Source organism: Mauremys mutica, chromosome 3 (assembly GCF_020497125.1).
Source record: "Mauremys mutica isolate MM-2020 ecotype Southern chromosome 3, ASM2049712v1, whole genome shotgun sequence".
Classification (NCBI taxonomy): Eukaryota; Metazoa; Chordata; order Testudines; family Geoemydidae; genus Mauremys; species Mauremys mutica.
In genome coordinates this window covers 191,617,363-191,639,070 of record NC_059074.1, presented here as the reverse complement: position 1 = coordinate 191,639,070, position 21,708 = coordinate 191,617,363, and the positions used below count along the sequence as shown (strand labels likewise).

Below are 21,708 nucleotides of genomic sequence, written 5' to 3'. Positions count from 1 at the left end.
TACTGCGGACTGCCTACCACAGCTTGCAATACCATATTGCTAATTATGTTAATTGTATTAAGTATAATTATCATAGCAGTATTATATTATGCATGTGGGAAGGCTGAAAATACAGAGTATATTTCTCTCTCTCTCCATGGTATTCAGAAAGTTATTACAAACTAGATTATTTTAATGTCAATGTTGAAGCATAAGTAATTTTTAACTGAAAAAAAATTAAAGGTTTACTCATTAAAAAAGAGTGTTTCTTTTAAAATATATCCAAAGATAGAACTCATGGGGTTTGTGCATAGTGTAACTTCCTGGAGATTGTTAAGTATAAAGCTGGGCACTGGAATCCTCAATAATTCTTCATAACAATTTTTGTTATGATTAAATCTAATTGATATTTCTCCCAAACTGGACCCCTTTTGAGAAGCCAGGGTGACCATGTAACCGGTAATCAGAGGTACGGGGCACATCTCTAGTAACACAACAGCTGGAATGTGTGAGATAAGAAGCGCTCCATAGTCGGTAAGCATCTGCAAAGCCGCTTTCCAAACCCCATCTGCAGAAGCCATTGCTTTTGGTTTCCTTAGAGTGAGATGCGGCCAGGGCGTATGGCATTGCTTAATGCTCTGCTGTAAGGTGCTCAGATTCTTTGGTGATGAGCTCAGTAAAATAACCTGAGTAGAATAGAATAGAACAGAAAAGTAGACATGTCCTAGCTCCAGTCTTCTTACTCCCCTGTTACCTATGACTTGTTTGATGTACATACATGGTGACTGGATCCATCAAATGCACCATGACCGGAGCATCAGGCACTGGACAGCAGTGAGCCTTAGTAAGAGGTTGGAGGAGGTGGCTGTACATGTCTTCAAAATGTCATCCAGCTAAACAGTCCCAGACCATCCTGTACACATTCTGCTGCCCTCAACATCCACTGACCCATGTAACCCTAACAGCCTCCCAATGCAAGAGAGCAAGGGGCTCACTGATTTTTTGGTAGTATGTGTCAGCTGGCCTGACCAATTCAGTGTACCCCAACTCACTAATTTCATAAGCTGTATCTAATGGTGTTATGTAAGATATCAACAGAAAGATAATGACATACTGATCATTAATATTAGTGTGTGGCATATGTATGGAGGACAACTTTCAAATTATAAATATATTAGAAATAATGTTATCAAAGTACGTCTGACAGGCAGGGCTAGACAAAGGAATGTAATTCTGCCACCTGGAAGATATTTCCAAGGTACATTAAGAGACAATGGGCACACAAATTCCATAGACGGTCAGCAGGACCATCAAGACAGCAGGGGGAGGAGATTGCAGGAAACAGATAAATTTGCATTTAGCAAACTCTAGAGCGGGAAGAAGCCAGCATGAAACTCCCTAGACCAAGAGACTCTGTCGCTTTCCTCATAGCTTGAATGAATGTTACTTTGATGGGGGGAACCTTCAGAAGAATCCATTTAAAGATTCACTGGACTACAAAGGAACTAACAGAGAACCCCAAGTTATATTTCACCTATGAAGACAAAGGAACTGAGCACTTTGGACTTTGTGGGAGATCCTTGACTTGAGGGGTTGGTCAGCCATCTTGCTGGAAGGTAGATTGGTAAGAAAACTATCATGAACAAAGGCTGTAGCCTGTTTTGCTAAGTCTTTGCATTTTTCTCTTTTGTTTGCTAACTTTGTCCTTTATACGTGAACTCATTTATTTTCTATCTCCTTTTGTTAATAAACTTGTTTTACTTTTAATCTAAACCAGGCAGTGCTTTGTTTGGTTTAAAGTGAATGCTAACTCTGGTTAATGTGGCAAACTGTTGGGTATTGTGTCTTTAAAGGAACAAATGAACCTTAGTATCTGTCTGCATGGTCCAGGAGAGAGCTGGACATTGCAGATCACATGGTTTGGGGAAAATCCAGGACTGGGGGGTGATGGGTCATTTTGCCAGGTGTAATCAAGGCTGCTGGAGTCCACGGAGGGACAGTGTGTAACAAGCAGGCTGCTGGAATCAGAATTGCTGAGTCAGAGCTGCTTAAAGACATTCAAGTGCATGGTTGTATGCTGGCTGGAAGCATCCAGACAGAGCCACAACTGCAAAGCATTCTAAGGCAATCAAGTTACAGGAGAGGCGGTAACACCACCCCTCAGGGGGTCTATATTGCACCCCAAAACATGACACCACCTAGAAGAGGGGTGCCTTTGCACACAAGACACATAATTAGGGCCCTACCAAATTTTCGGCCATGAAAAACACATCACAGACCATGAAATCTGGCCTCCTCCCATGAAATCTGGTCTTTTGTGTGCTTTTACCCTATGCTATACAGATATCACAGGGGAGATCAGCATTTCTCAAACTGGGGGTCCTGACCCAAAAGGGAGTTGCAGGGGGGTTGCAAGGTTATTTTAGGGGGGTTACAGTATTGCCACCCTTACTTCTGCATTGCTTTCAGAGCTGGGTGGCTGGAAAGTGATGGCTTTTGGCCATAGGGTGACCAGATGCTAAGTGGAAAATATCGGGACCGCCACAGGAAGGGTGCCTTTTTAAGTGTTACATTCACCCATCCGGGTCTTCGGCAGCAATTCTGTGGAGGGTCCTTCAGTTGCTGACGGTTTTCGGTGGCATTTCAGGCAGGTAATAAATCTTGCTGCCAAAGACAGAAGCACCTGACACCGAAGATCGTCAGCGACTGAAGGACCCTCTGCCAAATTGCCCCCGAAGACCTGGACATGTGAGTGTAAAGGAAAAAAAATGCCCGAAACAACATATCAGGACAAATGGCGTCCCAACTATACTTCAGTTGGGACGCAGGACAAACTCCTCAATATCGGGACAGTCCCGATTTTATTGGGACGTCTGGTCACCCTAGTTGGCCAGGTACCCAGTTCTGAAGGCAGCGCCCCACCAGCAGCAGCACAGAAGTAAGGGTGGCAATACCATACCATACCACCCTTCCTTCTGCGCTGCTGCCTTCAGAGCTAGGTGGCCAGAGAGTGGCGGCTGCTGACTGATGGCCCAGCTCTGCAGGCAGTAGCACCGAAGTAAGGGTGGCAGTACCATACCATGTCATCCTTACTTCTGTGCTGCTGCTGGCGGCGGCCTCTGCCTCTCCCAACCAGCAGCCACTGCTCTCCAGCTGCCCAGCTCTGAAGGCAGAACCACTGCCAGCAGCAGCGCAGAAGGAAGGGTAGCAGTACCACAACCCCGCCCCTACAATAATCTTGTGACCCCCCCAACTCCTTTTTGGGTCAGGAACCCTACGATTACAATACTGTGAAATTTCAGATTTAAATAGCTGAAATGATGAAATTTACTATTTTTAAAATCCTATTACCGTGAAATTGACTCAAGTGGACCATGAATTTGGTAGGACCCTACACCTAGTGGAAGGGCACACCCGGGCCCTAGTGGACTGCACTACCAAAAGGGGCAGCACAGCAGTGACACTACTTCATTGAGAGTGGTGTATAGTAAGAACTAAATAAGGAAGATTTGGGGATTGGGCTCATTGTTCTTGTTAATACAAGTAGTAGTCAGTACCTCAGAGATAAGCAGTATAAGCTATGTCATGTATATTCTTAGTCTGCCAATTACAGGTACTGCAAGACGAAATGCAAGTATTTTAGGCTTGTGCATCATCCTGGTAGGACTTGCATTCCATAGTTTGTCTTTTCTTTGGCAGAGGTATCTATTGGGAAGAAGGACTTACCAGCCAAAGCATTGCTGTTTCTATTCAGAAAAGGTTAGTGAAAGTACGTCTCCTTCTTTGTGCCATAAGGAGACAAGACGTGGGGTCATCCTGACCTCCTGTACATGAGAGTTCCTCTGCTGCTCATCCTTTACTGAAAATGTTTTGTCTCCAGCTCTGGCAAGCTTCATCCCAGGTACCTTCCTCTTCCTTGCTGATTTTAATATTCTTGGAGTGAGTCAAGGGAGAGGCAGCTTTCAGGCATCTAGGCACGTTGAAGGCCAGGACCAGGACCATGAGTTGAATCCAGCACTGAGTGGCTGAATGCTGAGTAATGTGGTGATGTTTTCTTGTCTACTGTTCTGCTTAGGAGACAAGATGCTGCATTTTGAGCCACACTCAACTCCTGGAAGCCTCCCAGTATCAATGCCAGGGAGAGAACATGATTGTAGTCCAGCCTTGAATAACAAAGATGTGGATCATTGTGGCTAGGTCTACATCTGTGAGGAATAGGTTCACTCTACTTAGCCACTGGAGAAGGGAATAGATATTTCTAGCCACTGCTGAAGTCTGGCATTTCAGAAATGGAGACGAGTCCTGTTATAACTCCTAGACTGTACATGTCCCTCATATTCAATAGGCAGATGCCATCAGCTAACAGGAGTGCTCATGGATTCTGCTAAATAACTGAACTCTGGGGTGCGGTGGCAGAATTCGCATATTGGTAGCTCTCTGACAGCTGAAAGAGGAAAGTAATGCGGTAGTGGATCTTGTAAAGGTTTGCTCTAGCTTACTTGAATCAGGCAGCTTCTTCAAAGGACACCTACTAGCTTTTCCCTACTCCTATGGCAACTAATACTCTATATGCAGCAACACAAGTGAAGCAGCAGCCCCTCCATTGCTGACTTCTTCTGCTTGCTGCTTGGCAGCAGACAAGGCATGAAGAACATTGTCCTGTTCACTGTCCAGCCCTGGATCCACACTGCCAGCTAAGGATCACATTTATATTAGGAATAAGGATCTTAGTACCTTTATCTGCTTCATGAGGGTCAAAAGATGACTTTGCAGACCTTGGCCTTCAGCGCATCAGTTTCAGCCCCTCACATACTTACCATATCAGCACAGGTACACCAGTCAGTCTGTCCCCTGACTGGCTTGCCCTTTCACTGTTCAAGATTTTCAAAAGTGACTAGAGATTTTGAGTGTCACAATTTCTGGGTGCCCAACTGGAGGCAACTTAAAGGGGCCTGTTTTCAGAAAGCACTGATTTCCCACCCTCTGAAAATCAGATCCCTTTAAGGTGGTCTCCAGTTGGTCACTAAAAAATGGCATAGAAAATACTAGTCACTTTGAAAATCTTGGCTAGCATATGATTTGTTCACCTTTGGGGATAGTCAACTGGTCATTGCACTTTTTCAGCAGTTTCCCATGTATTTTTTTATTGATGCACATTTTTGCATGATTGGGCTCCACGATAGAAGAAACAGCTCGAGAGAAAGAGAATAGAATATGATTTTATTTTCTATCACGCCTTTCTTATGGGAAATGTACTAATGAGCTTTATAAGGCAACAAATACCATAAGATCCTGGCAGTATAGTGAGTGTATAAAGCCAGTGCAGTAACCATGCATTTAAACATGTGATATCCATGTGTATGTGTGAAAGACTTTTTCAGAAGTCGCATAGATCTCTTAGTGTACAGAGAAGAGCAGAACAGAATGGGGATTGATTTAAATCTCTTCCAAGAGGTGGTCACGCTAACATCACAATATATTGAGTGTAACGCTTTATCCCTCAGATGATACATGAACTCACAAGGGAGTGTGGAGTGGAGTAACGTATGTGTGTTATAACAGCCTTCTTATGCCATTAGCTTTTGGGCTAAAGGACAATGATGGAAATGGCTGCTAAATATATTTCAGTTAATGGGACTATATGGAAATTCAGGCAATGAGCCAGAATCAGATATCTCCCCTCCCTGAACTGTGGTGGGGTTGAGATCTGGATTCAGACTCTGTCAGCCTCATCTCTATTGAATTCAGTCAGTTAAATTACTGAGAGAGCAGCATTTTACCATGGCTGTATGATTTTCATGATGTGCTATGATTTTCATTCTTTCCCAGTTGCCAGAATATATCTATGCAAATTAATGAACTGTTTGTTGCCAACTGCACATTGAAGAGATTTACAAGGTCCAACAAAATTTGTTTTAGGTCAGCAATTTAATAAAGCTCCATAATGAATATGGTCTTAACTCAGAGGATGAATGGCTTTGCTGGTGCACTGGGAAACATTTGGACAGCTATTGTGATTTACTGACAAGCTCTGCTTTAGGAAGCTACAGAACAGCATTTCAGCAGAAGAAAGTCATGAATGTACGGAAGCGAGAGTGAAACTGTGCAGCCTTTTCATTTTTTTTTTTACCAGTTTGCTAGCAGTTCCCAATTCACCACTGGCACCGAATAATAGCGTTGTGTCCTGCACTTGCAACACTGTGCAGGGAGTAAAGAGGCTTATTTAGCCCCACCCCATCCCTTTGTAGACTGTCTGTGCTGTGTGGAAGTGGGGGGCTGCAGAGAGATGGCCCAGTTGCGGGATGCTAGCTTAGGACATGGGGCAACCCGCTTTCAACTCCCAGTTCCACCACAAACTTCCTGTGTGACTTGGAGCGAGTCACTTGGGGCTAGACCCACAAAAGGTAGTTAAGCTCAGCAATGTGATACTTAACTTCAGGCACCCTGCCACCTCCTGGAATCCTCAGCCTCGAGTTCGGCACCCAGACACCCCCACTGAGATGCATGGGGAGAATTAGGAGCCTTAACAATGGGAGGCACAGAAGCCACCATGCTGAGCAGGGAGCTGCCTAAGTTAGACAGTGGTAAATGCCAAGGTGAGGAGTGTGACCTATGCCCCACCCCCACCCCCTGGGCTGGAGGGGGTGCCTTCCTCTGCTCAGGATTCATAGCTGTGAAACCTTTCCTGGAATTAGGTGCCTAAGCCAGATCAGTCCTTTCTCAAGAAACATTGAGAAGGAGGAGTCCCCTTATACTCAATAGCCCAGTGGTTAGTCCACTCATGCAAGATGTGGGAGATCAGGGTGCAAGTACCCATGCTGTCTCATTGGGAGCAGAGTCTTCCTCCTCCCAGGTGAGTGCCCTAACCACAGAGCTGTAGGGTTTGCCGGGATGGGTCTCTTTCTCTCTCTCAATAGTCATTGGGTCAGAAAGAGGGCGAGAATGACACTCTGGCCTAGTGGTTAGTGCACTCTCCTGGGAGACCCACGTTCCAGTCTCTGCTCCAATGAATATTTAAGAATTTTATACAAAGTGGGACAGCTTCCACAGGAGAGAATGAATCTAGCGTTGAATGAAAGGAATTTCCCAGTGACTGGACAAGTGCCTTGGAAACCATGAATTCACCTGGAAGGAAGTGATGATTTTGGGAGAGATTTGAAGGATTAAATTATTAGGACGAGAGAACATTCTTCTAACTCTTTGATGCTTTCCTCCTAGGTTAAGCCTCAGACAGTATTCACTACCATAGCCTATGTTACACCTACTCTATAGATAAACAGAAGATTTCCATTCCCCGGGCTAACTAACCATATTTTAAAATGTTTAAAGTAGATGATGAAAAGATGGCAATTTTGTTTTCTGTACTTCTGTAGTAGAAATTACTTCAGGGAGCGAGGAATAAGCAGCCAGGCTGTGTCTATCTCACTCTTCAGCCACCAGCAACAGCCTGACTTTGATGAGCAATTTGTTCGATGTTTGATGATAAAATCTGGTTGCTCAGGATTGTAATATGTTTCTAATTGTTTTTTTTAATTGCAACATCTCATTTAATTACTTCTCTGGTTAAGCAGCTTATTTACAGTCTTGCTTTTCTTAAAGGAAAAGAGGAGACGACTCTGCAACAGGGTTCTTCTGTGCCATCTCCAAAGAAAGAACTACAATCAATCAGTCACCCTTTAAGGGTGGTGGGGGTGGTTGTTTCTTTCCATGAAAAAAATCTCTTTAGGAGAGGATTCTTTGTACGTTACAATACAAAGCTGACATACTTAAAATATAACCTTTTATGCCATGTTTATCTTAATTCAGAGAGAAATAAAGCATAAACTACATCATTGTGTTATTTATTTATTTCCAATTTTTCTCTAATATAGGAAATTTCGCATATACATATGTGTGTGTTTCTGTACATATACATAGGAGTATATTATAATGGCATATAAAAGTTCATGCGTTTTCTAGTTTCAGCAGGCAATGTTAAATAATGTGCTCATTAAAATCTGCACTGGAGTTTATGAACAATATAAAATGGTGGGTAATATTAAAAAAGACCCAAACCCCAAGAAAATCAAAATGTATCCTCATTCTACACTTCTTACTCAGATGAAACTCCCATTGAAATCAACTGTGCACCACAAATTGCAACATTAGTTACCATGGGCACAACTAAAATGTCAACATTTATCAGTAGTTACTGAACCATACCAGATTATCCCAGATACACTGTCACAGTTATCTCCTCTAACAGCAGAATGAAATATTGTGATATCTCAGCTATCAAGTCTGGTAACTATTGGTAAATAGTGACTTTTAAATGGTGAGCACTGTTGTCTGATATAGTTTTGTATAATGTAAATTACTGACATTTTGTTGGAAAAGATCTATCCTCAGACTTTCCTTGGAGAAGTCATGGCAAATGTCCATCCACTTCATTGTGCTTGTTGTTTGATGAAATGACTAGCGGGACCTAATCAAAACAAGAATTACACTCACCATCTGAAGCCAAAGATCTATGCTTAAGTTATGAATAAACCTTGTGGGCCTGGTCAAGATTCATAGTCAACTTAAATGTGACGCTTCTATACTGCAAGATATTGTAGATGTAGATTCTATACTGCAAGATACAGTATGTGAAGAGATAAGCCACTCAACTTCATCTTCTTTGTCCTATTTGCAGGTACAGAAATGAACGTGAATATCAGCAGATGCTAAAAGAGACCCTTGAACGCCTTAATAAGGTGAGCCTGTTACAGTAGAAGTGTGCTGTTTGCATCAGCTGCTTCCTTTCATTTCATTTACTAGACAAAATTGCTTTGACGTCCATTCAGTTTGGTTCGATTAATTTTTAAGCAGTTATTTTAGTTCTGATGGAATTTATTTTGGTAATATTATATAATATTACTTTTTCTCCCATAGTCACACGTACTGGTGCCCCCACAAATCATGAAAGGACAGTTCCCATCCTCTCTCCTATTTCTGGCCATAAGCTATTAGCTTGTGCAGGTAACTTTATTGTCAATAGCATTAAGAAATCGGAATCTAGGATAGTGCGAGGATTTGGGACCTTTCCTCATTCTCCAGTCCTGGGTGATTTCTTTTCATCCTGTAAACTCTGAAGGGGAGCCCTTCGGCACAGATTTCCAAAGGTTGATTTCAATGTGATTAGGCACCTAACCTGCTTAGGCCCTTATGAGAATGCTATTAGGTGACTATCTGCATCTTTAGGCACTTAAATACCTTTGAAAATCTGGCCCTTAGAGCCTGATCTTAAACATACTGCAGTCTGTGGGAACAGGTTTTGGATCAGGCCCTTAGAGAGAGACTTATCTGATCATTAACTGAACTTCCTCTTTCCTTTGTTATCCTGCACATCCCATGGAATATAAACTTTGTAACTGATCCAGTGACACAGACCCCTTTAAGTTACAGTTATGTGCATTAGTAAGTGTTTAGCTGGATTCGGGCTATTAGGCATGATTCTGAGTTTACTGAAGTAAATGGGAGTTTTTCCTGAGAACAGAATTCAGGACCAGGTCGGTAGAACAGACGATGGCTGCACTGATTTACAGTTGGAAACGTTCATTGTCAGTAGGGTTCCTTAGTATCAAACCAGATATAGTACAAATCAATAAATAAGAGAAATGAAAGCCCAAGAGAACAGATTTTAAACTCATTTCCTCTACAGATGGGTGATTTGTCTTGTGTGTTTTCTCATGTAGTCCCTCATTTGCCTGGGATTTTTTAAGCCCTTGACAGGCCTTTATGGCAAGCTACACATCTTGTAAGGATCCTTCACTAAGAATTGCCCTGCAAAGCATTCCCACTGCATATCTCTTGCTGTTGTGTGCCTCTGGCCACCTGTGGGAGAGGTCTACTGATATGATGATAACGATATAGAAAAGCAGAGCAAAGATAGTTACATCTAAATATGAATATGTATCATTTTGGCTATAAGGCGAAGAGAAATAAAAATGATTGTTCTGGTTGCTGTAAACTGTCACTGTCTGCATGGTTGAAAGCACCATACCAATGAGCTCATTAATAAAAGAGCTTCGGGCCAGAGGCAAGCAAAGTGATCATAGAAAAAGGGCTGTTTTCCCTAATCATTGTTTTGTTCTTTTTGCATTTATTGACCACTAATAGCTGAAAGCCAATGCTGTTACCTTGGTGTAATCTGCAAAGTCAGGTGTGTAAAAAAAAAAACAAAAAACGAAAAATGGCTGAGAACTTAAAAATTGGATGATAACAGACCACAGATCCCAGTGATGATTGAACTGGTGATATTCTAAACAAAAATTGCTCTCAGCCATGCTTTAGCTATTTCCATCACTTCACACTGACTCAGCAAACCTTCTAGGGTTCAGAGTGACACACGGACAGAATGAGACTTCTGGAATGTTGTTATATAGATTAGCAGTTCTTCTTACTATGGAAGGGATCTCACTTAACAGAGATCCCATCTTTATGTGTACTGTCATGTTTTTTAAACATTCAGTTCAATGATCAAAGAAATCCCTTTAATCTGGTGTATTGTAATTATTGAGCTCCTGGTCAGAGAAAACTGCATGAGTCTCTCCACTCAGGGGTTTGTCAGTTCTTTGTCAGTCCTGTTATGACAGTCTGGGAGCTTATCTGGCTTTGAGGATTAAAACTGTATCCTATCCTGCAGGAAAAGGTCAAGTCCATTAAACAACACCAAGTTCCCGTTCACAAAAAAAAATAGATATTTCATTCCTCGATTTCTGCAGATTAAGAGGATTTTGAAGGGCCTGATCTCTGGTATACCTTGAATGCTGTTGTAATCAGAACCCTTGAGCAGAGGCTTACCTTTAAGGAGGTGAACAACTGATGGGAGCTTGATTTTGGTTTTGGAGTGCAAGTGGGTCAATACCTACAGAAAGCCATAACACCGTTCTCCATCTTGGCCTTGTACTAGTGTTGTCCTTTTTCCATGACAAAGAATAATACCTGGTCCTCAAACTGTGCTAGACAATCATGAGCCCAAGATGTGGGACCCAAATGTAGGCAGAATGCTGAAGCTATTCTGTAAGTCATACCGTTTAGCCAAATGGTGATAAAATGAACATAAGACTATTAAGGGAAAACACAGAAAATAGCAGATGAATATTAAAAAGAGCTAGTGCTAAGCTCCCTAATTCTTATCACAGAGATAACAAATGACTTTCATTTGTAGAGCAGTTTTTACAGTGCCACAAAATATGTTAGTGGTGAACAGCATAATGACTTGAGCTGGGATTTATAAAGTACAGTACCATTCAAAATCAGTGGGAGTTGGGTGCCTAACCCTACTGCCATGGTGAAATCCTGGCTCCATTGAAGTCAATGGGAGTTTTTCCATTGATTGAGGTGGAGCCAGGATTTCACGCCTGGTATTTAACGGCAAAGGGCCAGAGTCAGCCCGACTCTTTTGCAGGTTCTCAGTGATGGGGAGGCCACAAGCAGCTTTGTTGCCACTTGTCTGATCCTGACTTGAGACATGCAATATTCCAGTTCCTTCATTTAAGCAAGCACAGGGACTCCCAACTTACTCCCCTAGGAACAGGGAGATGATGGCCTTTCGCTGCCCGTCTCCTAGAGCTACCAGTGGATCCATCTGACTGCACAGTAGGCAGTAAAATGCATCCTAAACAGGGGGTATAGTAGAGTGCATGCAGCTCAGCGCCTGCAGGAACTCTAGTAGTGAGAGTGCTTCCCAGTGCTCCCTCTGGGACGGTGTGATTCTGCACCAAGTCCAGCTGTTGGACCACGGGCGGTACTAGGCAGGGCCGCCCAGAGGGGGGGGCAAAGGGGGCAATTTGTCCCGGGCCCCGGGCTCCGCAGGGGCCCCCAAGAGAACAGCGGAGGCTCCCGCCTCCGCCCCTCTCCTGGAGCCTCAGCGCATCAAGCGCCGAGTCTCCGCCGGGGCCCCTGAGCCCCGCCCCGCTCCGAGCCGCATGGTGAGGGGGCGGGGCTGGGAGATCCGGGCTGAGCTCAGCTCCCTTCGCTCGGTGGGGAGCTCCCAGCCCTGCCCCCTCCCCACGCGGCTCTGAGCGGGACGGAGCTCAGGCCCCGCCGGCTACATACTGCGGCTGTTCCGGCGAGGCGCTGAGACTCCGGGTGAGGAGGGAGCCGGGGGTAAGAGGCTGGGGCCGGGGCGGGGGGGAAGCGGGACCCGCCGCCGAAGCGCAGCCCGGTCTTCGGCAGTGGGGGGCCCCTTCCGTTCCGGGAGCCGCTGCCGAAGTGCCCCGAAGACCCGCGGTGGGGACCCCCCCCACCGAATTACCACCGAAGACCGGGCTGCACTTCAGCGGCGGGTCCCGCTTTGGCGGTAATTCGGCGGCGGGGGGTTCCCACCGCGGGTCTTCGGGGCACTTCGGCGGCGGGTCCCGGAACAGAAGGGCCCCCCCGCCGCCGAAGACCCCGGGCCCCCGGAATCCTCTGGGCGGCCCTGGCTCTAGGCATTTTGCCGCCCCAAGCATGGCAGGCAGGCTGCCTTTGGCGGCATGCCTGCAGAGGGTCTGCTGGTCCCACGGCTTCGGGAGGTCTGCCAAAGCCACGGGACCAGCGGACCTTCCGCAGGCAAGCCTCCGAAGGCAGCCTGCCTGCCGCCCTCGCGGCGACCAGCAGAGCACCCCCAGTGGCTTGCCGCCCCAAGCACGCGCTTGGCGTGCTGGTGCCTGGAGCCACCGCCCCTGTGTTGGACTGTGCCTCTGAGGCACAACTGAGCCCTGAATTACTAGTGCTGTTTCTAAAGAGGTTAAAATGTAACATTTCCTGGCAACTTTGTTTCCTGGATTCTTCTGTCTTCAACTACCGTCCGACATTTAAACATTTCTTACTGGAAACAGCTAACAAGATATAATAGCACCTCCGTACCTCACAAGGGTGTTGTAAGGAGAAATACATTAAAGATTATAGAGCACTCAGATATTCCAGTAATGGGGGGCCAAGCAGGGGCAACAGATAGGTACAAAAATTCTGAAGTTTCTTGCTCTAGCCAGTTTTTTCCGTATCCTTTATCCCTTAGAGAAGAAATAAGTGGCTGTGTTTTCCCCATTCCCAGACTTGCCCCTGGAAACAGTAGACATGATTAGATGGGAACGTGCTCACAGGGGACATCATATGCAGTGCCATTTAGGCCATTCATACTAACTTGGTGGCGTTATGATGCAACTGTACTATACTCATAGTACTAGCTTTAATACTACTTAGACTCTATTGGAGAGGAGGGGAGGTTCTGCTGTCCAGCCTGAAGTTATTTGTTCTATAAAGTATTCAAGATAATGTTTAAGCTGATCCTGAGTAGCCGTTTATCAAAAGACAGTCAATTAGCAGCCCTTTTTCCCCCATCGATTTTTCTTTCAATGCTGTGATCTAAGGCTATGTCTACACTGCAGAGTTTTGTCACCAAAAGTTAGGCTGTTGTAATTAAAGCGCTTTAATTAAACCACGGTTGCATGCCCACATTATGCTCCTTGTGTCGGCAGAGTGCATCTGCACTAGCAGCTCTTGCATCGACACAGAGAGCAGTGCACTGTGGGTAGCTATCCCACTGTGCACCTGGCCACAGGGTGCCTTGGGAAGGGTTTGCAATGCCTCATGGAGCAGGTACAATGTCACATGATGCAGGTTTCTCAATCCCATCATTCCATGGACATCCTAGTAGATTGCCAGCCGCTTTTCAACTGAAGTGGGTGGGGGAAGGGGAAGAGTGTGTAACAGGGAGTATGTGGGGGAGACAGAGACAGAGTGTGTGTTGGGGGAGAATGTGTGTGTCCACATGCTGTCTCTGTAAGTTCAGACAACCACCAGAAGCAACCAATCCTGACATCAGCCCCCACCTCCCTTCCTGGCTCAGCACAGCAGCCTCTCTCTCTCTCTCTCTCTCTCTCACAGGCACACACACATCTGTCCCTGCCTGCCTGCCTCTGTGTTCCTAGTGTGGCAGAAAGCAGGAGCATTCCACATTAATGATTTGCTTTGTTGCCCAGAGTAGAGCGGCAGGCTCAGCTGTCAGAACAGAGCTTTGAAAGGGGAGCAGTGGTGATCTCCGTGGAGAACCGGTTGTTAAAGGGCCAGGGGGTGGGCAAAGAACTCCAGTCCGCCGGCCGGGCGGACCATCCTGTTGCTCCCAGGATTCCCAGCTGGGGAGGCTGAGGCTCCCTTGGCCCCTCCCCGCTTCCCTCCAGCTGCGCAGCATGGCCAGCCACCGGCACCAGCTGGGCAGCTCAGCTGAGCTCGGGAGGAGTCCTGCTGCTGCTTTTTGAACAGCCTGGCAAGGTGTGTGTGTGGGGGGGCTGCTGCAAGCTCCAGGGCTGGCCGGAGGGGAGGGGGCAAGTGGGGCAATTGGCCTGGGCCCTGCAGGGGCCCCCGGCCCCACGAGGATGTCTCCTCCAGGCCCTCCCCCGCTTCCGCCACCCCGCAGAACCTCAGCATGGCCAGCAGCTGGGCAGCTCAGCTGAGCTCCTGAGTCATCCTGCTGCTTTGAGCTGCGGAGGGGAGGGGGGGGGAATGTGAGCTCCAGGGCTGGGGGGGGCAAGGCAAGTGGGGCAATTTGCCCCAGGCCCTGCAGGGGCCCCCGGCCCCATGAGTATGTCTCCCTCAACCCCGGCCCCTCCCCCGCTTCCCCCCCCTTAAATCAGAACTTTTTATAGGGAACCCGTTGTTAAGATTTTGACAGCTCATCACTGAAGGGGAGGAGTGCATGCCCGCAGGGCTGATGAGTTCAAAACAGTGAGCAGAACAGTCATGGCAGGCATCATGGGATACTGGGGGAGGCCAGTTCTGGCGATATAATGAACGGCAGTGTCTACACTGACACTTTGTCTTTTTAACTTCGCTGCAAAAAAGCTCTGTGCCTCTCGTCAAGGTGGTTTTATTTTGTCATTGAAATGGAAGAGTTTTGTCACCAAAAGTGGCATTGCTATGTGTACACGCCACTGTTTTGTCACCAAAAGCTGCCTTTTAGCAACAAAACTCTGCAGTGTAGACAAGAGCTAAGGAAATTAAACATCTACCCAGAACATAACTCTGTCAGACTGATCCACTGTTTATGTATGCCCCTGAAATCTTAAACTCTTCTCTAATCATATGCAAGTGGATTGCATACATTCATAATGTTTAAGGCCAGAAGGGACTATTATATCATCTGCTTTGGTCTCCTGTATGTCACAGGCCATTAAATCTCACCCAGTTACCCCTTTATTGAGCCCAATAACTTGTGTTTGGCTAAAGCACATCTTCCAGAAAGGCATCCAGTCTTGATCTGAAGACATCAAGAGATGGAGAATCCAGCCCTTCCCTTGGTTGTTGGTTCCAACGGTTAGTCAGCCAGACTGTTAAAAGTTTGAGCCTTACGTCTAATTTGAGTTTGTCTGGCTTCAGCTTCCAACCATTGGTTCTTGTTTTGCCTTGCTCTGCTAGAATGAAGAGCCCTTTAGCACTCAGTATTTGCTCCTGGTGAAGGTACTAGTACACTTTAATGAAGTCACCTCTCAATCGTTTTGATAAACTAAACAGATTGAGCTGTTTACGTCTCTCTATAAGACATTTTCTCCAGTCTTCGAATAATTTCCGTGTCTCTTTTCTTCAACTTTTCCAATTTGTCAACGTGCTTTTAAAAATGCGTGCACTGGAATTGCATGTAGTATTCCAGATTCAGTCTCATCAATAACATATACAGAGGTAAAATCACCTCCCTACTCCTATTTGCTACTCCCCTGTTTACATCTCCAAGGATCACATTAGGGTTTTGCCACCATACTGTACTGGGAGCCCATGTTGCTTTGCTTGTCTACAATATCCCTGAATCCTTTTCTGTCACTGTTTTCCACGGTCTTCTCAGCAAACTCTTTCAGGACTCTTGAGTGCACATTATTTGGGTTTGCTGATATAAAAATGGTTTTCCCAATTAAATATCGTTTAACATCATCCTTAGTTGCTAATAGAATATCAGTGTTGGAAGGGACCTAAGGAGGTCATCTAGTTCAACCTGCTGTTCAAAGCAGGACCAATCCCCAGACAGATTTTTACCCCAGTTCCCTAAATGGCCCCCTCAAGGATTGAACTCACAACCCCCCAATGAACTAGGTAGTATTTCTTCATTCTCACATGGTACAAGTATATCATCCTACTGGTTTCCAAATACAGAACAAAATATTTATTGAACACTTCTTCCTTTTTTGCATCATTATTAACAATTTTACCATCTCCATCTAATAATAGACCTATAACTGTACCATTACTAGAATTTCCTTTGTTTCAAATATATTTTAAGAAACTTTTAATTGACCAGAGCCCTGCCAGCCATGAATTTTTCCCTGGTGTCTTTAGATTCCTTGTCAATTTTCTATATTTCATAACATCTAATGTATATTGATTGCTATATATTTTCCCTTTTTGCCATTTGTTATAAATTGTTTTTATATTTCTATTTACTGCCTTCACTGCATCACTAAATAGGATGGGCTTTTTAGTCAAAGTTGGTCATCTATGAACTCTTTTTAAATAACTCCCAATTTTCCTTCCCGTCTTTCTGTCCAAATTTTCCTTCCCAATCAATTTTATTCATAATTTTTCTTAGCTTTTGGAAATTAACCCATCCTGACTGTCCTCAAGTGGTTGTAACAGTGCTGTGAACATTTCAATCATGGTAATTGTCCCTGTAGGTTTTAGTAATAATCAATTATATCCAATTTCTTTTCATCAATGAGACTTTCCAATTTCTCTTACTTGTAACCCAGTCTCCTAATATTGGTATATAAGCAAATGAAAAAATTCTCCTCTTCACATTCTTTGTCACATTGGATCAATTTGGCTACAACACACAATTTGGCTGCAACAGTTTGCACTGTTTTAAAGAGTTGTATTCAGTCCTAATTGGAGCGGGGGAGGAAAGAGAAAAAAATCTGGCCTAGTATTTCTAAATTAAATCATCCACTCTATTCATATTCCATGTTATCTAATAACTCAAGAAGAGGGAGTATCAATGTGTGTTCTCCTAGCCATGTTACTTAGCTTTCGGTTCTGCTCCCCTTCCTCATGGTGAATGGTACCTTCCTGGGCAGGCAATCATAGGAATGTGAAAGGGACAAGAGAACCAAGAAATGGGAGCAGACATTGGGCCAATTACTTCTGGAATCCTTTTCTACTTGAGATCAATAGGAGTTTTGCCTTACTACTGGCAACAAACCAAGGTTAAATCAACATTGACACCATCGAGGAAGTGGGTGAGAATCTATACATAAAGACCGATGTATTAGTGAATTCTTTATTCATTTGTTCTGGCTATTTTTTATTGTTGAAAGTAGAAGGAAGATCCCGGTGTCAGTTGCTTGGCTGTCCTAAGTCCATTTTAAGGTATCCCGGGCACTAAGGTAGCAAAGAATCCTCTGAGAAATCTATGTGCTTTCTAAATAGGAATCTGTTCATAGAGAACTATGCTACAGAGCAATCAGTAACAATCAGCTACCTTCCTCACAATCTCTTTTACCTTATGGACCTTTATTTCTCTGATTTTAGTGAATGTGTGCTCTGCAGACCCAGCACCTATGAATAAGAAATAGCTTTGTTAGCAGAGGATGTAAAGGCAGAAAAATAATTAAGGTATCAGAAGTGGCAAAAGATTGAGTAGCCTGTAGCTCAGCAGTTCCCCCAACTTATCTCATCAAAGCAACTAGTTGCTGTTTACTATGCACTGAAGAAAACTACTTCCTGTTTTCTGAGTCCCATGTAAATGGCTGGATTCTGTCATCCACATACACACTGACTAATACCTTACTCTATGAGACGTCCCATTGATTTCAATAGGATTACTTACCAAGTAAGTTCAACAAGCCAGAGTCTCAGCTGGCTACGCTGATTCCAGTGCTTCGTTTGTAATGAAACAGGTGCCAGGCCTCAAGCAATTAGTTACTGGGGCTCAAGCAATTTTTTTATGTTATTAACTGATATAGCGAACCCAGACAAGCCAGGGCTATGAATTGCCAAGCCTAGAGGTGCCGGGGCTCAGCCCTGGAAAGCCCTGGCACAAATTAAGCACTGACTAATTCATAGATTTATAGATCTGAAGTCCTTAAAGAGACCATTTTGACCATCTGGGCTGCCCTTCTGCATAACACAGGCCATAGGATTTCACCCAGTGATTCCTGCATCAAGCACACGATGTCTGGTTGTGCTAGGCTAGCTAGAGCATCTCTTAGCAGCCAATGCAGTGTCGTTGGTAGTCAATGTAGCTATGCCAGTTTATGCCATCTGAGGCTCTGGCCCAACACATTTAAGGATGGCAGAATCTGGCCCAGTGTTTTTAGAGTTGGCTTTAATACTTTCATTATTCCTTTCTGTGCCCAAAAGAGTTTGTCTTCCGACTGTGTTTGGAGTCAATGCACAAGTAGTCAGCAAAAGTCCATCCACTTGCAAATCGTAAGTTTTGTATCTCTTTTAAGTGAATACCATGCAGTCAACATGTCTGTCTGTCCCTAGATGATGAGTGGAGAAAAATGTTCATTTAAATAGAGCCACAAGGTCCTGATCCTGTAATATGCTCAGCAGCTTCGATTCTCATGGACCTCAAAGAAAACTGAAGGCACTCAGCCCACTGCAGGAGGAACTCAACTCCATCTCAGGATTGGCCCCTCACTGTGCAAATCTAGTTTCCATAGCAAAGGAAGAAAACTGTATGGTTTCTTTTCAGGCGAAGTTTTACCTTAGATGTGCACTTTACAGAATTAAGCCAGTAGAATAAATAATGGTTTGCATGGCAAAGAGTTTGAAAAGTCCATTAACGTCTTTAAAAAAGGTTTTTCAAAGCCAGGTGTATGAAATTAAGAAAAAAAATATCAAATTTATCTTTCTTTGCTGTTTGCATTCTTCTTTGAATTAAGAAAAATAGATTGTCTCCTTCCCCAGCTCTATTTTCATTGCTAATCCTTCATCTTTCATGTTTCTATCCCATTTCTGGCATATTAAACAGTGTTTTTCCTTCCCTCTGCAAAATGCAGACGTGGCTTTGCGCACACAGAGATCATTTGAATGACTTGTACTTTTTTTCATCTACTTTTTAATGTCCAGAACATCCCTTCTCCATATTTCCAAGAGATCATGTGCTTAGAATTTGCCAGTATATTGGAGCTCATTTAGAACGAGTTTTATGGGTATTTTATAAGCTCACCAAATGGAAAGGCAAATCCAGTCATCTCTGGAGGCAGGGAGGTCGCTCCGGCGTCAGAGCCAGTATGGTTCCGCTGCACAGGGAGTGCATTTTCAAAAGTGGCACAGCATGAACCCCAAAATGTGGTTTGCAGCCCCACTCCATTGGCCTACCTGTGACAATGCAGGGTTGGATGGGGGGCAGGGTGGAGCATGAACTGTGTGCTGCATGGATCCTCAGTCCTCCCCGTTCGCAAAGGGTCCTGGGGTGCTAGTTCAGCCATTGGACAGAAGTAGCCTCCTCTGAGCAGCTCTGCAGCCATTCTGCCAGCAGAGGAGAAAGGCTTCTGCTCCCTAGACCCTTCATGGAGATTAGCAACCACTGGTCTGATACAGACTAGGCTCCAATGCCACAGATTCAGAAGGGACCATCGTGATCACTGGGCCTGAACAGGATCTGGCTCATAGTGATAAGAGATGGGTGAAAGTGAGGACACATTTTCACAAAGGTTCATGCAAAGATTTTGTTTAAGGCGGTTTCACAGTTTGGAGATTTGGCTTTTCTGCCAAAAAATGGAGATATTTGTTTTTCATTTAAAACATATGAAAACCTGAAAAACAAATGTGTTGCTGGGAAACATGATGCCTGTGAAGGTGTGAGCAGACATGGCAGGGGTCTGGTGGCCATCTCTGACATTTCTCTCTTGTGCCTTATCGATGAAGAGGAACATAAAAAGAGGAAGCAAAATGTAGCACGCTAATGTACCACACTAATGGATACAACTTCTACTAAACCCCTTCTCATTATCAAAAGGTGAATGTGTGTTAGAGGTCTCTCTCTGTGGCTGAGTCTGCTGGAGCTATAGGTTGAGAGCTTTAGCTCAAGCTATGCACTTAGCTCTGGAGATTCCTCGTGTGTCAGTGAAGATGGCATCTTCCACACAGACAGAAGGGATTATAAATATTAGGTAACGCAATCAGGGAACAAAAACAATCAGCTGACAAAGATGACAAACCGCAGAGAACAAACTATCAAATGAGCACTAGAACGTTCACTGAGGCAACCAGTTTGTGAGCAATCTTTAGGAAGAAATTTGTTCATGCACAACATTCACCGATCCATCTGAATAACGAAGAGGCTTACTGTGTGTTTGCAGACTACTGCTGAATAGGAAAAGGGGCTCAGTTTAGTGAATGATTTGTTGTTTGTAAATTTTGTACCTCTCTCCATTAACAACAAACAGGGATTCAAGCCCTGTCATGAAGGCCATTTTGCAAACAGTTTACTCCATATATGTATGTATTTGTGGTAAAATTCTGTGCCACTGATACATTTCACATGATATCAAATGACATGGAGGATGTTACACATCTTAGCAGATTCTTGAGAGCAGTATTCTCTACAGCAGGGCAGACAGCAGATATGAGATACATATTATGCTGAGAGCAAAGTTCTGGCATTTGATATGATTGCATTGTCCATATTTATCAGTGACACAGAATTCACATCCCCATATCCAGCACGTTATACTTAAACTAGTATTTGGGTACATTCAGGTCAATTTATAAATATAGGAATGCAATGGCTTTTACTCAGAAAGATAAGTCCATTCTGCTTTGCAGTTCATTTTCTGTGCATAATACTCAGGATGAAGCCTGATTGCTTTATATACATGCAGGAATCTTTACTAATAGGGAAGAACACATCAACGTACAGAAGCATTAAACAACAGTTCTGCAGAGCACTGGACTTGTCCTGTCTCTATTTATCAATGGGAGTTAGGTTCTAAATATCATTGAAGATCTGGGCCCTTGATCACTGCCAGGGCCACCCGGGGCAGGGGGGAGGGGGAAGTAGGGCAAAACTATATTCTCATGGGGGCCCCCGTAGGACCCAGAGCCTGTCCCACAGGGGCCCCCATGAGAATATAGTATTCTATGGTATTGCAACTTTTTTTTATGGAAGGCCCTCTCCCCCCCCCGGACCCCAGGCTCCCTGAATCCTCTGGGTGGCCCTGATCACTGCTGGAGTCAGTATCTAAAGATTTTTTTTTAAATGCACATAAAGAATAATGAAAGGATGCCGAGTTGAGAAGAAAATAACTGGATGCTGTGTTGTTTTGATACAACGTGAGGGTTCAGTGCAGGGGCAGCTCTAGGGATTTTGCCGTCCTAAGCACGGCAGGCAGGCTGCCTCTGGCAGTTTGCCTGCGGAGGGTCCGCTGGTCCCGCGGCTTCGGCGGACCTGCCGCAGGCGTGTGGCAGGTCTGCCGAAGCCGCGGGACCAGCGGACCCTCCACAGGCAAATCGCCAGAGGCAGCCTGCTTGCTGCCCCCACGGCGCTGGCAGAGCGCCCCCTGCGGCTTGCCACCCCAAGCACGCGCTTGGCGTACTGGGGCCTGGAGCCGCCCCTGGTTCAGTGAATGCATAGCTAAATCTAGCTTATTTAAAAAGAAAAATGGCGAACACATTTTCTCTCTTGGGCAAACATTTGAAAAGCAGAAGACTAGATGTTGCTCATTACATACAAAAATCCTTGCTAATTGGGGATGTCTGCTTCCCCCACAAGACTCCTAACACTATCAT

At 44.7% G+C, this 21,708-nt stretch overlaps 1 protein-coding gene across 5 annotated transcripts in view; it reads left to right on the top strand.

Moving 5' to 3' along the window:
- BFSP1 (beaded filament structural protein 1) overlaps positions 1-21,708 on the top strand; it is a 131,037-nt gene that overhangs the window by 87,879 nt on the left and 21,450 nt on the right. For 4 of the 5 annotated variants that reach the window (XM_045008325.1, XM_045008321.1, XM_045008322.1 and 1 more), the window contains one exon: positions 8,654-8,714. In XM_045008325.1, coding sequence (XP_044864260.1) covers positions 8,682-8,714 — 33 coding nt within the window. In that variant the 5' untranslated portion in view covers positions 8,654-8,681. Of the gene's footprint in view, positions 1-3,703; positions 3,739-8,653; positions 8,715-21,708 lie in introns of those variants that run through there. The other variant, XM_045008324.1, reaches the window with a different exon arrangement.